General features: G+C 39.0%; 1 protein-coding gene across 1 annotated transcript in view; it reads left to right on the top strand.

Annotated features, from left to right (window-relative positions):
- The first annotated feature begins 7918 nt into the window (after nt 1–7918).
- LOC127507566 (anoctamin-1) overlaps nt 7919–14107 on the top strand; it is a 42893-nt gene continuing 36704 nt past the window's right edge. Inside the window, exons 1-2 of the mRNA XM_051884764.1 lie at nt 7919–8355; nt 12641–12754. Of these exons, the coding sequence (XP_051740724.1) occupies nt 12701–12754 (54 nt within the window). The 5' untranslated portion in view covers nt 7919–8355; nt 12641–12700. The remainder of the gene's footprint in view (nt 8356–12640; nt 12755–14107) is intronic.

The raw sequence follows: 14107 nt of genomic DNA, 5'->3' as shown, positions 1-14107 counted from the left end.
TTTCGCTGTGTTTATAGGGAGCGCACTTGCTCGCTTTCTGTATCCATTCACAAAGATGTTATGTTTTGTTATGTTAAAGATGTTTTACATGCTGCTATTCCGGGTGCTGTTCAGGATGGGGTCTTTATGTTACACGGGTCGAGTATGGAAATAAATTAGTGCTGCTGTCAGTTTTGATACCGTACTTGTGTGTCTATTGTGTTGTTTGGAATGATCTTAAGCTGTACAAATTGACTCTTTCCTGTACACATGCTCAGAAAATCTGGTGCCCATAACGTTGTAGCAGAACAAAACATATTAACATATTAACTGAAGAAATGTGAACACAAAAGTACACAATGACTACTATATATATTGTCTATTTGTGCTCTGCCAGACATGACATGCATTTTTAGCAAGCAATATGCAAATGACATAGCCTTTATCACCCCGCACAGAACTAGGCTATAATATTGTTTCTGCCTCAAAATGATACGAAGCCACGTCAGATCGCAAAAGGAAGTCATTTCAACACTAGATGCCCCGTGAGATTGACAAAAGCATGATACAATTCTACACCCGATCTACATCAAAAGTGTATAAAACGATGAAAATACGTTTCACTGAGGTGAAATGTAGTGATGACACCAGAATGGTGATGATGAAAATTGCAGCCGTGTCTTTGACGATAAGCCCGGAGAGTCCTCAATGGAAGCGATTGCTGAAACAAAATTCGAAAACGATAGAAGAAATCCATGATGAGAGGACCTGCATGCTTCTGAACGCGAGTTTTTGATCTCATTGCCACGACAGCTCAATGAACATACGGAATGATGGCTGACATGGACTTAAAATGACACTGTAGCATTTAAAATTTCCCATTGTTAAAATGATTAACATTTTAACTTTGAAAAAAAGGACGATTAAACGACCGCTAACATTTGATGTGTGATTAGCCTACATAATCGCAATAATAGGCTATAACGTGCATCGCGAAAGAAACGTTTCTTACGCAGTCAGAAGCTTAAAATTTTGATTAAAATATGTGAGTATTTTAACGGACTACGATAAAGTCGGCTAAATTTTAAACGAGCTATATCCCACGCTGTGAAGGGAACATCAGGATCATCAACTGCGAATGTGAAACAGTGCTTATATACTCCAGGTGTAAAGCAGTGATTGGCCAGACCTATTAGTATGAATGAATGACGTGGCATTAGAGTCTTCCTGGTAGAACTTACGCTAAAGCTCTCATTTCTCACTTCATGACCCCTTTAATGTGCTGTAGCCACTTAGTTGACAAAATGTCACTTAAAATGAGTGTCTGCACAAAGATTTAAAAACCCATACACTTTCAGGGACAGGAGAAGTGATATTCTGATGAATAACCAAAGCACAACCACGCCATATGTCGGTGCACTGCCCACGAGGCTATCAGTTCTCATGAGTAACTGACTGTATGTAGATGTGGCAAACGGTGTTACTGGAAACGTCTGAGCCTTAACAAGTAGAACACGGAAGTGGTTGTGCAAGTAATTCATTTTACCAATGAAAATAGTTCCAAACTGATTCAATGACTCGCTCATTAAGACAGTGACTTGCCGCCACCTACTGATGGTTTTAATTTCATATTTTAATTTCACATTTAATTTTTCTATCTCATTCATGCCACCCCTCAGCCTTAAAAGCACCAGTAGGTGGCAGCAAGTCACTGTCTTAATGAGTGAGTCATTGAATCATTGTTCGGAACTATTTTCATTGGCAAAATTGACTATTTGCATAAACACATTTTGGTACACTATGAAATGCTGCCTTGTGAAAGTGAACCAATCCAAGAAAAAAATGCAACATTGTAACAAATTAAGTCCCTGTTTCGGAACAAAGCAAATGATCTACAGGTCTAAAAACGCCTTAATTTTCACTGAATCTTTCAGGGCTGCGTTTTCAAAAACTGTTGGTAAGAACAGAACTTGCAACCATAGTTGCTTTGGGGAAACGCACTCCAAATCAGCTTTAGTTACAAAGACAGTTCACCCAAAACACCATAGCTCATGGAAGCTTGTTTCCGCCACTAAATAAAAAAAAATAAAAAAGGTAATTGCGACTTTTTATCAAACAATTCTGACATTTTTTCTCGTAATTGCAAGTTTGCATCTCACAATTCTGACTTTTTTTCTCAGAATCGCAATTGCAAGTTATAAAGTCAGAACTGTGTGATTTATAACAAGCTTATTATGTTTATTATTTAGCATTTTTGGGTGGAGTAAAATTTGCATATGTGGTTTCAACAACCAGATGCATTTATACTTGTTCAGTTTCGTCTGGAATGCGTCACAGACCTCCTCCTGAAGTGGTTTGAGTGATCGGATTTATATCTGTCTCGAATGCGTTTTGGAGGCCATTTACATCTGGTCTTTTCACGTTCTGATCTCTATCCCATCAGAGAAAACGCATGTGACCAGGTGTAAACAGGCCCATAGGCTAATATAAATCTGATATAGCATTTTAAGGTTTTGGACACAGCCTAAGACAAATCTGGCAAGCAAATGATGGGGTGCTATACTGCTGTACTTAAAAATGATCCTTTGTTTTCACATACCAAGGGACGAGTCAAAATTATTTTCTGGGATATTCAACAGATGCTTTTGATAAAGCTGAAGTTGTATTTCACTCAGATCAATGGTGTTTTAAAATGAGGAGGCAAAGTCCTCATTTTTTTTTATATCAAATATAAATTTATGTCCCTGTTGCACTTAATTTTCCTGGTTAAATAAACATTACATAAAAAAGAGAGACCAAATGCAATTCTATTTTGTATTTTTACACTTGTAATGTTCTATTTATTAAAACCAAGTATAAATTTAATAAAGTTACTGTTCCCTTTCGAATGGGAACTCGCACTGCGTCAAAGATACTTTGGGGAATGCCTTGATGTGGCGATGTCTGAAGTAAGAATAGAAACGCGACAATGACGTTGGCCTGCGACAGCCCGTGACGTCACTCTAGTGCTACCGTGAATATAAAAGGAGCACCTGGAGTACACGTCATCAGCTTTTTTGTCTTCAGGTGACCCTTGTTTGAAGTGTGTTTAGGCATTTGTTACCATGGCATCCTCCTCTGACAAGCACTTTAGTAAGTGTGTTCCCCCGTGTCTGTGCTATCTGGAACCAGACGATACACATGATATGTGCGTAATTTGTCTTAGTGAGGATCATCTGCTCTCTGGGTGCTTTTCTATGAAAAAGCTTGGTTCGTGCCTGGCCCTTTTCTCGAGGGAATCGGAACAGGCGTCGGTCCACAGGGGAACAGGACCTGCTGCAGCTGAGGCACAGCAGAGATTGAGATCCTGGGGCTCTTTTAGGTTGAGCTGGTGGAGGAATTTGAATGAGGTACATCTCTTTCTTATTCCTCTGCCGCTGGTGCGAGTGCTGAGCTAGATGAGGACGTTCTTTCATTAGAATCATCTGATCTGGCGGATAGCTCTCTTCTGACCTTAAGCCAGTAAGAGCAGGATGTGGCTGCGCAGGGCGAAGACATTCTTATGGAGCCCTTGCAGCCTGCCTGCCCTGCATACAGTGAGCTGTTGGAGGTTATGGCTCACATGACACAGCAATTAGATTTTCCGAGGAAGCGGAAAGCATGTCATTGAGCATGTCATTGAGCAGACTAATCCTATCACCATTTTTCCCATTGTTCACCCCAGTCCCTCAGTCCTAAGGCCTGAGGTGTGAACTGACTCCACTCACTAGACAAGTTTTGCCATGTGGCTTGAAGCCACAAAAGATGTATTTTCTATATAAAAATGGACACACAATGGAAAAAAAAAAATGGAGCAAATCTTCTCCATTGCTGTTATCTGAACTGTATATACTTAATGAGTGCTGTTTGTGTACATGCAATATATACAAACTTACCTATTAAGGTATACATGAATGCATAGGTAGTTCAACATAACCCAATGATATGTTTTCAGCACAATGCCTAGGTTAATCTGAAATTGGTTTGGAAAGTGAATTATGTATAGGAAAAACCTTAAAGACATTGTTCCAAACATGAACTTTAAGCTATGCAAATGAACCTGAGAGGAGAGAGGAGCCATCCAGTGGTCACCTCTGACAGCATCAACCAATCAAAACACTGGATCTGAAAGGCTCTAATGAAATGCAAATGCATTTCATTAGAGATTAAAAGGCTTGTCTCTGAGACAGATAGTTGTTCCAGTTTCTGGGTTGCTGCAGTTTTCCCATTCTGGTTCCAGGCTACAGTTCCTGTTCCAGTCCTGGTTCAAGGTTATGGTCCCAAGGTGTGCAAAGCTAAGTCCAACTATATAAAGTTGTTAAGTTGCTCTCTCAAGACTCTGAAGCTTTAAAGAGAGAAACAAGAAAGTTCTGCAAGAAGTGAATTTGGGGAGTCAAACTGCAACGGAGACAACGCCCCCATTTTCAAAATATCTTCTGCATCAACTCCAAAATCCTCTCATCAGAGATCCTCCAGATCTGCGTGTTCCAGACTGCCCGGATCTGCACTGACTTCAGAATCTAAAGATCCTTCCGTCTGCATGTTCCAGAGAATAAGGATCATCTGCACAGACATCAGAACCTTCAACTTCAAGGCTTCTTCTTCTGCGTGTTCCAGGAAAAGGACCTTCTCTGTGCTTCAGGAATTCAACGTTCAAGTTCTTTGTGTTCAAGCCTGTGAAACGGATTCCAACTCCTTTCTTCCCACTGCAACGCTTCCCAGCTCAACAAGTGCAAGACATCACCCTCGGATTCAGCACGACCAGGCAGACGTAAATATCACTTACCAAACCTCTTTCCAGAGACCTTGGCATCAGTGTATACTGTCAGTATATGATTATCTAATTTGCATTAGATTTTGCATAGCGGTTAATAACAAATAATCTCTTGGTTTATTTGTTGAATTCAGAATAAGGTTTACCTTCTTCTAGAGAAACTACAGTTTAACTTTCCATAAGATTAACTTGTAACTGCCATAGTAACATCCAACTCATTCACTTGCTTTTATCAATCTTTTTGCACATTATCCATTCAGTAGTTGTTAGTTACTCTTGTCTATCCTTTTATTAATAAAATCCTTTTATTACACTTATGGTCTCATTTAGGTATTCCGCTCCCTTGTGGCCACCTTGGTGATCTGTCTGTAAAATGGAGTTGGCTGAGGCCTTCTTTCATTTAGCTCTGGCAGTGAGTTCGTTTTTGTTTAAAAAGAAAACAAACTCGTCTAGACTCCCTTTAGACTAGAATATCAAGTGTTTGCCCTCTCTAGGCCATCTTGGTATCTGTCCATCCATTGGATGGTTCATCGAGTGTTTGCCCTCTTAGCAGCCTTGATACTGTATTTTTTTCCGTTTAGACTTCTTGTGCGTGTCATCCCCATTTAGGCGGTTATTCCCTCAGCATGGAGGAGTGGGTATTTTGTTCCCCAAAGTGTCTTTGATGCAGTGCGAGTTCCCATTCGAAAGAGAACGTCTCAGATTATGCATTTAACCATGGTTCCCTGAGAAGGGGAACGAGGCATTGCATCTCGCTGCCATGCTTCGGTTTACTCGGCCAGGTCACTTTCAGACAAAATGCTGTTAACGTGTACTCCAGGTGCTCCTTTTATACTCACGGTCACACTAGAGTAACGTCATGGGCTGTCGGATTGTCGCATTACTGTATATATATATATACATATATATATATATAGACGTGGACAAAATTGTTGGTACCCTTGATAAATATGATCAAAGATGACTGTAAAAATAAATCTGCATTGTTTATCCTTTTGATCTTTAATTCATAAAATTAGCTAAAATCTAACCTTTCATTGGAGCAAAAGAATTGAAAGTGGGGGGAAAATCACATTATGAAATAAATGTTTTTCTCCAAAACACGTTGGCCACAATTATTGGCACCCTTTTATTCAATACTTTTTGCAACCTCCTTTTGCCAAGATAACAGCTCTGAGTCTTCACCTATAATGCCTGATGAGTTTGGAGAACACCTGACAAGAGATCAGAGACCATTCCTTCATGCAGAATCTCTCCAGATCCTTCAGATTCCCAGCTCCATGTTGGTGCTTCTTCTCTTCAGTTCATCCCACTCAATTTTGTCCACGCCTGTATCTGGCACCAAGATGTTAGCACAAGATCCTTTAAGTCCTGTAAGTTGCGAGGTGGGGGCTCCATGGATCAGACTTGTTTGTTCAGCACATCCCACAGATGCTCGATTGGGGAATTTTGAGGCTAAGCCAACACCTCAAACTTGTTGTTGTGCTCCTCAAACCATTCCTGAACCATTTTTGCTTTATGGCAGGGTGCATTATCCTGCTGAAAGAGGCCACAGCCACCAGGGAATACTGTTTCTATGAAAGAGTGTACATGGTCTGCAACAACGCTTAGGTAGGTGGTACGTGTAAAAGTAACATCCACATGGATGGCAGTAATTTGAGCTACAGTAGCTTGTCTGTTGGATCAGACCACACGGGCCAGCGTGCAGTGTGCCGTGGGATTTCGTTAGCCCTCCACCTTCCCCAGCACCACCTGCCAAGATCTGCTCAGGGGTTCTCCCTATGTTTCTTTGCAGCAGCCTGAATTCAATTCATGTGCATTTTAGATGTATCCTCACTTCAGCAGCAGCAGCGTAGAGCATCTAGTCTGCCAAGACCAAGCCTATTTCCATTCCATGCTTATTAATAAATGTTGGTTAAATTCATTCCGAGAGTTGACATGATTGAAATGCTTTTATTCATTAAGGATGCATTAAATTGATCAAATGTGTCAGTAAACACATTTATAATATTACAAAACATCTCTATTTTCTTTTGAGCTTTCTATTCATCAAAGAATCCTGAAAAATGAAATTTATCACGGTTTCCACACAAATCTGAAGCAGCTGTTTACAACATTGATAATAATCGTAAATGTTTCTTGAGCATCAAATCAGCATATTAGAATGATTTCTGGAGGATCGTGTGACACTGAAGACTGGAGTAATGATGCAAATTTCAGTTTACTACATATTCACATAGAAAACAGATATTTTAGATAGTAATATTTCACAATTTATACTGTGCTTTTGATTAAATAAATAAAGCCTTTCAAAAACATTTTTAAAAAATCTCATAGACTTTTAAACGAGTGTATGTGACAGAAAAAACATTAACATCTCCTGCATTTAAAAGACTTGAGAGTCATATCTTAACTGATCCACACTGAACATGTTGAAATGATAAAAAAGGATATCAGAATTGAGATCAGAATTTGCTTGTTTTGACAAGGGATTCTTCAGCTGAGCGTCAGTAAACACTGCCACCTAGTGGCGTTAGCTGGAGCCTACAGTAATACACCACCAAACCCATTCAGTTCTTTTGACACACCAGCTGCACTACAATATAATTCCCCTTTAAAACCCTTTTAAAAACAGGCTTTCTGAATCCAAAGAGGGTTTCGATATAATGATATAATGAATGATAGAATGAATAAAGTCCTGGTGTCCGCACTCTGATTAATATTCATGAGTCGAGCCTTCATCATAGTAATATTCTAATTAGATCTAATTAGTCATTTTGGCCCTTTCTCGTTCCGCAGTAATTTCGCGTTCCAGAAAGTGGCAGAGACTACAGAATAAAATAATGTTGGCTTTTGATCCTAAATTTTGATATGTGGCCCAAAACATTCTAGCTTCTCAAGTGCTCATACATATCCATAAAGTCCAAAACCCTGAGAGACTACAGTCGGTATCTGAGTTTGGCATCAAATCTCATTTATTTGATTAGCCATAATCGAATCAAGTAAAGCTTAAAACAAAGAGACGTGAACTTTGCCTGTCAAGGTTCATTGGAAATCCAGTATCATTTACAAATGTCTCGTGACAATGGAAAAAAAAAGTAATTATAATAAGGATATTTTTATGGGCCGATGCTCCTCTGCATGGACAGTAAATTTATCATCCTGACATCTTTTTTTTTTTTTTTTTTATCTAACTCTGTAAACAGAACTTGTTGATTGTTTCAAACTCTAACATGGGATGCGATGTCCTTCCCACGGTCTGTTTCATCCAGGGTCAGATCTCTGAGGGATTCCGCCACTCCAGAGAACAGCCATCCAAACATTACACAGTTCAAATTAATGACACATTCATCTAAATGATGAGATGGATAGATAGATAGATAGATAGATAGATAGATAGATAGATAGATAATCACAGAGGAGCGCGTGAAGAGAGGCGCGTGCTCTCTGGAGGGAGGCTGTCGCCCGCGCGCTTTTTTAAGAATCGCGTGAAGAGCGCGCGCTACAGTGATGTTTCCTCACGCGGACCCGCTTCACCTGTAGGCTGTCACGGGACTTCAGGACCGTATTCTGTTTTGTCTGAGGTACTATTAAAATCATATCTTACAGAAATACGCTCCACGTTATAAACTACTAATTTCTAAGTGAGTTTTGTAACTTTTGTCTATTTTGACTTTTTAACGTTTTTATCGCTTACACGTATAAAGTAGCACAAAGTAGCACCGAAATGCTTGGCAAGAATTTAAATAATAGGCTATACAATTTCAAACGTTGTGGTTGATATTTTAGTTGTTATGGATATTTTGTATCTTTAGTTAGATTTATAACAGGACGAGTCTTCTGAAATTAGCATCATCAGGTAGGCTAATTCTTTACGGTTGTTTATTTCATTTTGTCTGTTGCTGATAATATTCGCTGTAAAATGTTTTCCTCGTTTAATAATGTGAAGGCATGACATTTGTAAATAGCAGATGACAATATCCATGTGTGGCTTTATGACAGAAAGCTTTTAAACGGAGCACTTGTGTCACTTGTTTAAATGCTGAATAAGGTATTTAATTGCAAACACTTTAGCTTTTCTGTCTCTATGACAGGATTGACACGAATCAATTGAATGTTTTACAGTTTTTAGAGCTGCATTAATATGATGTTTTATGCTACATTATGTGCAACATTAATACTTTTCCACAAAGCAGTCACTATTTCTATAGAGACTCAAAGAATATTATGAATTGAAAATGATTTAGGTCATGTTTCAATGAACTTTAAAGAAGCACACTTGCTTTGATGTGTTGACTAACATACTGAAGCACATGTGAAGTACTTGATTATAATTTTAACTGTTTGTTTGCTATTACATTTAAAGTTATAATGCGTTTAAATTTACAAAACTGTAACTTCATTATTACATGACATACAAATTTCAATAATGACATTACATTATATTTTAGTTTACCATAAATGCTTGTCAGTACATTCAGTAAACTTTAACCGTATTTCAAAGACAATAGAAGTGATATTTATGAAATTACAATCAAGCTATTTTAACTCCTGCTTAAGTGGACTAATTGCATTTAATATAAATTCAAACTATAATACTTTTTTTTTTATTAATTGCAATTTACATCCAGAAAACTACATTCATTTCGCCATTAAGTTTAATCTTTTAAAGTACATTATTTCCATAATAAGCGCTCCTTTTTAGTGTATGCCAGAGTTCTCACAAGATGAAATTGTTTGATTAATACTTGTTTAATTACTGATTTAAAGTCTCATAACACATTCACGAGTTAAACATGAATGTAAAATGTGTAGCTGTCAGAAATGAAGAATCCCTGTTGCAAAAAAATGGATGATAATGTTTTATAGACAGCGATCAGCTTGTTGTTAACATTATTACATTACTCTTATTCATTTAGTCAGAAAAGTCAAGTCAAGCGTCATAACGTATTTATAGAGAGTAATAAGCAGATCCAGAGCTTTGAGGATGTTCACCTACCAGTCAGTGTCTTGTGATTTGTGCTAAGTTTTCATGTTAAACTTTATTGTTAGAAGAAGATTACAAAGGTTATGACTGGAATAAGTCAAACAGTTCATTTGAATGATAAAAACTTGATCGTAAACAAAGAAACAAATAATAAATGTTGCTACAAGCAACAATCACAGGTCATTTTGGTGAACGAGTGCTAAGCATCATGTAAAAGCCCACAGTTATGCTCATAGTTCTTGAGCACATTAAAGCGAGAGAGAGTAATGGGAAAGAAGATGGCCTGGATGGGTTTTAAAAAAAGATGTTTGATGCTGTTCACTGTATATGAACAATTCAGTGTGATTTTACACCACTGAATCAGGTTTGTCCTTCAAACATTGATTGCTTCGTGTTAAATTGACTTGAAACAGTTACTCTTTGGCTCATTTTGAAAGTAGCTCGATCAGAAAGGGCAAGTGAATTTTGCTGCTTGCTGTTTTAGCATGTTAATGAATATGGCAATGTTAAAGGTAGAGTAGGCAATTTTTTAATATAAACACTTTTTGTTAGACTGGTTGAAACTCTCTTCACATCCTGATAGCAATCAATAATAGAAGTGTAATTACTAAAACATGTACATATATCTTCTGTGGAAGTCTCAGGACCAAAAAATGTTCATCCAATCATTGCACTCGGTCCGATGTCCAACCTGCCTGTCAACATATGAGACCCGTGCTAGCAAAATGGGTCGCAATTAGCACATTTTCAAAAATTAGCTTTTTTCTTTTACTAAAAAACCTTTAATGTATGATTTGTTGGAAACAGACAAAAAATGACTGAGCTACACCTGTTTGAAGTTGATAGAGTTAGCAAAGTCAATTTTGAGAAAAATCAAGTCAAAGTTTTATAAAGGTTCCAAAACAACCTTAAAATCCCAGGTAATAACACCAAATCTGATGCACACCAAGTCAAAACCAAATATCGATAGGAAAATATAGGCATATTCAACCTTTTTTCCATAATTCTACAATTGTTTGATTTACATTAATGAAACAGACAGCCTATATATTAAGACCTACTGTACCAAACAGATTTAATGTAATGTTACACATCAGATGTTTTTTTCCCAACAGTTAACTAAACGTTCACTTAAGACATAACAGATTAAGGGGCCTATTTTAACGATCTAAGCACATGGTCTAAAACGCACAGTGCAAGTGCACTTAAGGCATGTCCGAATCCACTTTTGCTATTTTAAAGACGAAAAATGGTTGGCGCGCCTGGCGCATGGTCTAAAAGGGTCGTCCCTATTCTCTTAATGAGTAATGGTTGTGTTTTGGGCGTAACGTGCAATAAACCAATCAGAGTCTCATCTTCCATTCCCTTTAAAAACCAGTTGCACTCAAGCCATGGCGGATTCACTATTTACATGGCGGAATTTGCAAGGGGAAAAACTGAACACTTCTCTAGTGAGGAAACCATCGCGTCAGCCAGGTGTATGATAGGGCCCAATGTTTGCGTGAATACTCGCCAAGACTAATTCTGTGTATATCGTGATCGCACGCTGTCTGAGGCGTCTTTGTGTGCACGCTTTGGATCTGTCAGTAAGCATGAGTAAGATCATTTTGTTTACATCAGCATGAATTTGAAAATCCCATTTCATTGGTTCAGACTCATGCCATCGAAAATTCGCTATGAATATTTACAAAGTTGGAATGCTATGCTTTAAAACGATTCCAAACTTGTGCTGAGGGAAGCGCCAGTCGTCGAGAAGCGAGCAGAGAAAAACTGCATATTTCATGATCAGAGAAAGGTACTCCTCTCAGAAAACGTACAAATAAAGATACTTTTAGATGTTTAATTGCTATTTGGAGCATTGGGATCGCTAGATGAGGGCTTAATGAGCTAATTTTTGTGAAATCCTTAAATTCGACCAAAATAGACATTTTTCACTTGTTTTGCCTCTAGCTTGCAATTAGCCCGTGCGCATTCCGACTCATTTTTCCAGCACGGGACACTTATGTATTTGCATACATCCGCTTTGCAGACTCTGAACCTCTAAACCTGCTGTCAGAGCGAATATGTCTCAAACTTATCTAATTAGAATGCGCACTATGTGTGAATGAATATTTTCATGCTAGCTTTGCTTATATGCTTAATTATTCACTCTTTGCATCATGCGCAACTGTAAAACATCAAACATTATTTTGAACGTGTTTGATTCATTGATAAAAGCAGATCATTCAACATTGTTTAGTGTTTTGAAATAATAAAAAGACCATTCATTATTTTAAGAGAGGAACTCGGAGTGCATTGCAGGACTAGCCTACAGCAAACGCTGAACTAGAATAGTTAAATGATGAACAAGCAATCTCATTGGCTGCGGGATCAGCAGAGGCCAATCAGCTTGTGTCATGCATAATGATGTGATTTCTTACAGACTGCATGTAAAGGACCAGATATTAATTCAACAAATTAAGTTCTCATTCAGTTTACTTGATGAAAGTTCTCGATTCAGTTTGATTCTGTGAACCGGCTCGACTGGACACTGGCTTAAAAGAAAGATTAGTTCAAGAATTGAACATCACTATTGGAAGGAATTTAGCACACAGTCCTGGGACATGCCCATGTTTGTGACCAGCGGGCCTTAATCTGTTACAGATTCTCATTTATAATGGCAGAAGAGATGGGAGAGAGGATTTTAATTTGTGATAGGTTAACATTTAGCAGTCAGGGTATGATGGAACTCACCTGAGCAGTAATCCAGAAGTACATGTCAGATTCGGGTGTTTGTAGGATGGGTTAATTCTGTTTATTATTTTTCATTTCAGATGGGATTCGCAATTGTAGTTGTGATTTTGTGAAGTTTACCTGTATTTCATGTTGTTTTTCATCCACAGGTTTCACTCTGATCCACAATCTATTGGAGGAGTTCAGTGCTGGAAACACAAGCGCCCATCATGAACAATGAACAGTTCCCTTCTGTACCGATCAAAGACAAGCAACAGAACATCGTTAGTGCTATTTGTTATGATCCTCAAGATTGTGTAGTAAGTCCATTCAAATTTATATATATATATACGTTTTAAACAAACAACACTTTTTACTTTGATGCTCAAAATGATGGCCAGCATGCAAGACAACACACTGTGGCACTTGTCTCATAAACTTGAAAAGTCTAAAAATTTAAAAAGAGATGACATAATGAAAGCTTGTTTCCACTACGTAATAAAAAAATTAAATAAAAAGATAATCGCAACATTTATCTCACAATTCTGATGTTTTTCTCAGAATTGTGAGTTTATATCTCACAATTCTGACTTTTTTGCACTTCCTAGTTTATATGTTATCTCAGAAACCATAGTAACAAAAAACGAATGAGAACTAAGGCAAATGGTGAAAGGGAAAACGAAACAGTACATGACAATGTAACTAAACAAGACATGATCGTGAATACGATGGAGGGAGGAGCCAGAAGCCAGACCGACTGAGGTGATGGAGGAGCTGAGGAGATGACACGGAAGGCCTGGAGAATCAAGCTGGAGCTGCAGGAGCACCAGACGTGGGCTTGGCAGACTGGGGTGGAGTCGGTGTGACTGAGGCAAATGTCAGAACTTGGGGGAAGGAGGAGCCCGGCAGAGCCAGAGGGTGGAGGGTCGAGGTTCAGCTGGAGATGTGGTAGTCCGAAGCAGAGCCAGATCGACAATAGACCAAGCTGGAGCCAGAGGGAAAAGGGACCCATCCAAGATGAAAGAGACTTGGTGCTGGGCGGGACCAGCAGCGAAAAAGGACACTTGGAACTGGATGGAGACTTGGAGCAGGACGGGACCATTTGCAGTGAATAAGATTTTGAGCTGGATGGGACCATCCACGATGGAGACTTGGATCTGGAAGGGACCATTCACAATGAAGGAGACTTGGAAATGGAATGAACCATCCACAATGGAGACCTGGAGCTGGGGAGGAAAATCCATGTTGAAGGAGACTTGTAGCTGAACGGGACCATCCACGATGAACAAGACTTGAAGCTGGCAGGACCATCCACAATGAAGGAGACTTGGAGCTGGCGGGAATATCCACGATGAAGGAGACTTGGAGCTGGGCGGGACCAGCGGTGACGAAGGAGACTTGGAGTTGGATGGGACCATCCATGATGAAAGAGACTTGGAGCTGGATGGGACAATCTGTGATGAAGGAGACTTGGAGTTTGCAGGAATATCCACGATGAAGGAGACTTGGAGTTGGGTGGGACCAGCAGTGATGAAGGAGACTTGGAGCTGGATGGGACTATCTGCAATGAAGGAGACTTGGAGCTGGGAGGGACCAGCAGCAGCAAAGGAGTCTTGGAGCTGGATGGGACCATCTGC

Source organism: Ctenopharyngodon idella, chromosome 24 (assembly GCF_019924925.1).
Source record: "Ctenopharyngodon idella isolate HZGC_01 chromosome 24, HZGC01, whole genome shotgun sequence".
In the NCBI taxonomy this organism is placed as follows: domain Eukaryota; kingdom Metazoa; phylum Chordata; class Actinopteri; order Cypriniformes; family Xenocyprididae; genus Ctenopharyngodon; species Ctenopharyngodon idella.
This window is presented reverse-complemented; position numbering and strand designations above follow the sequence as displayed.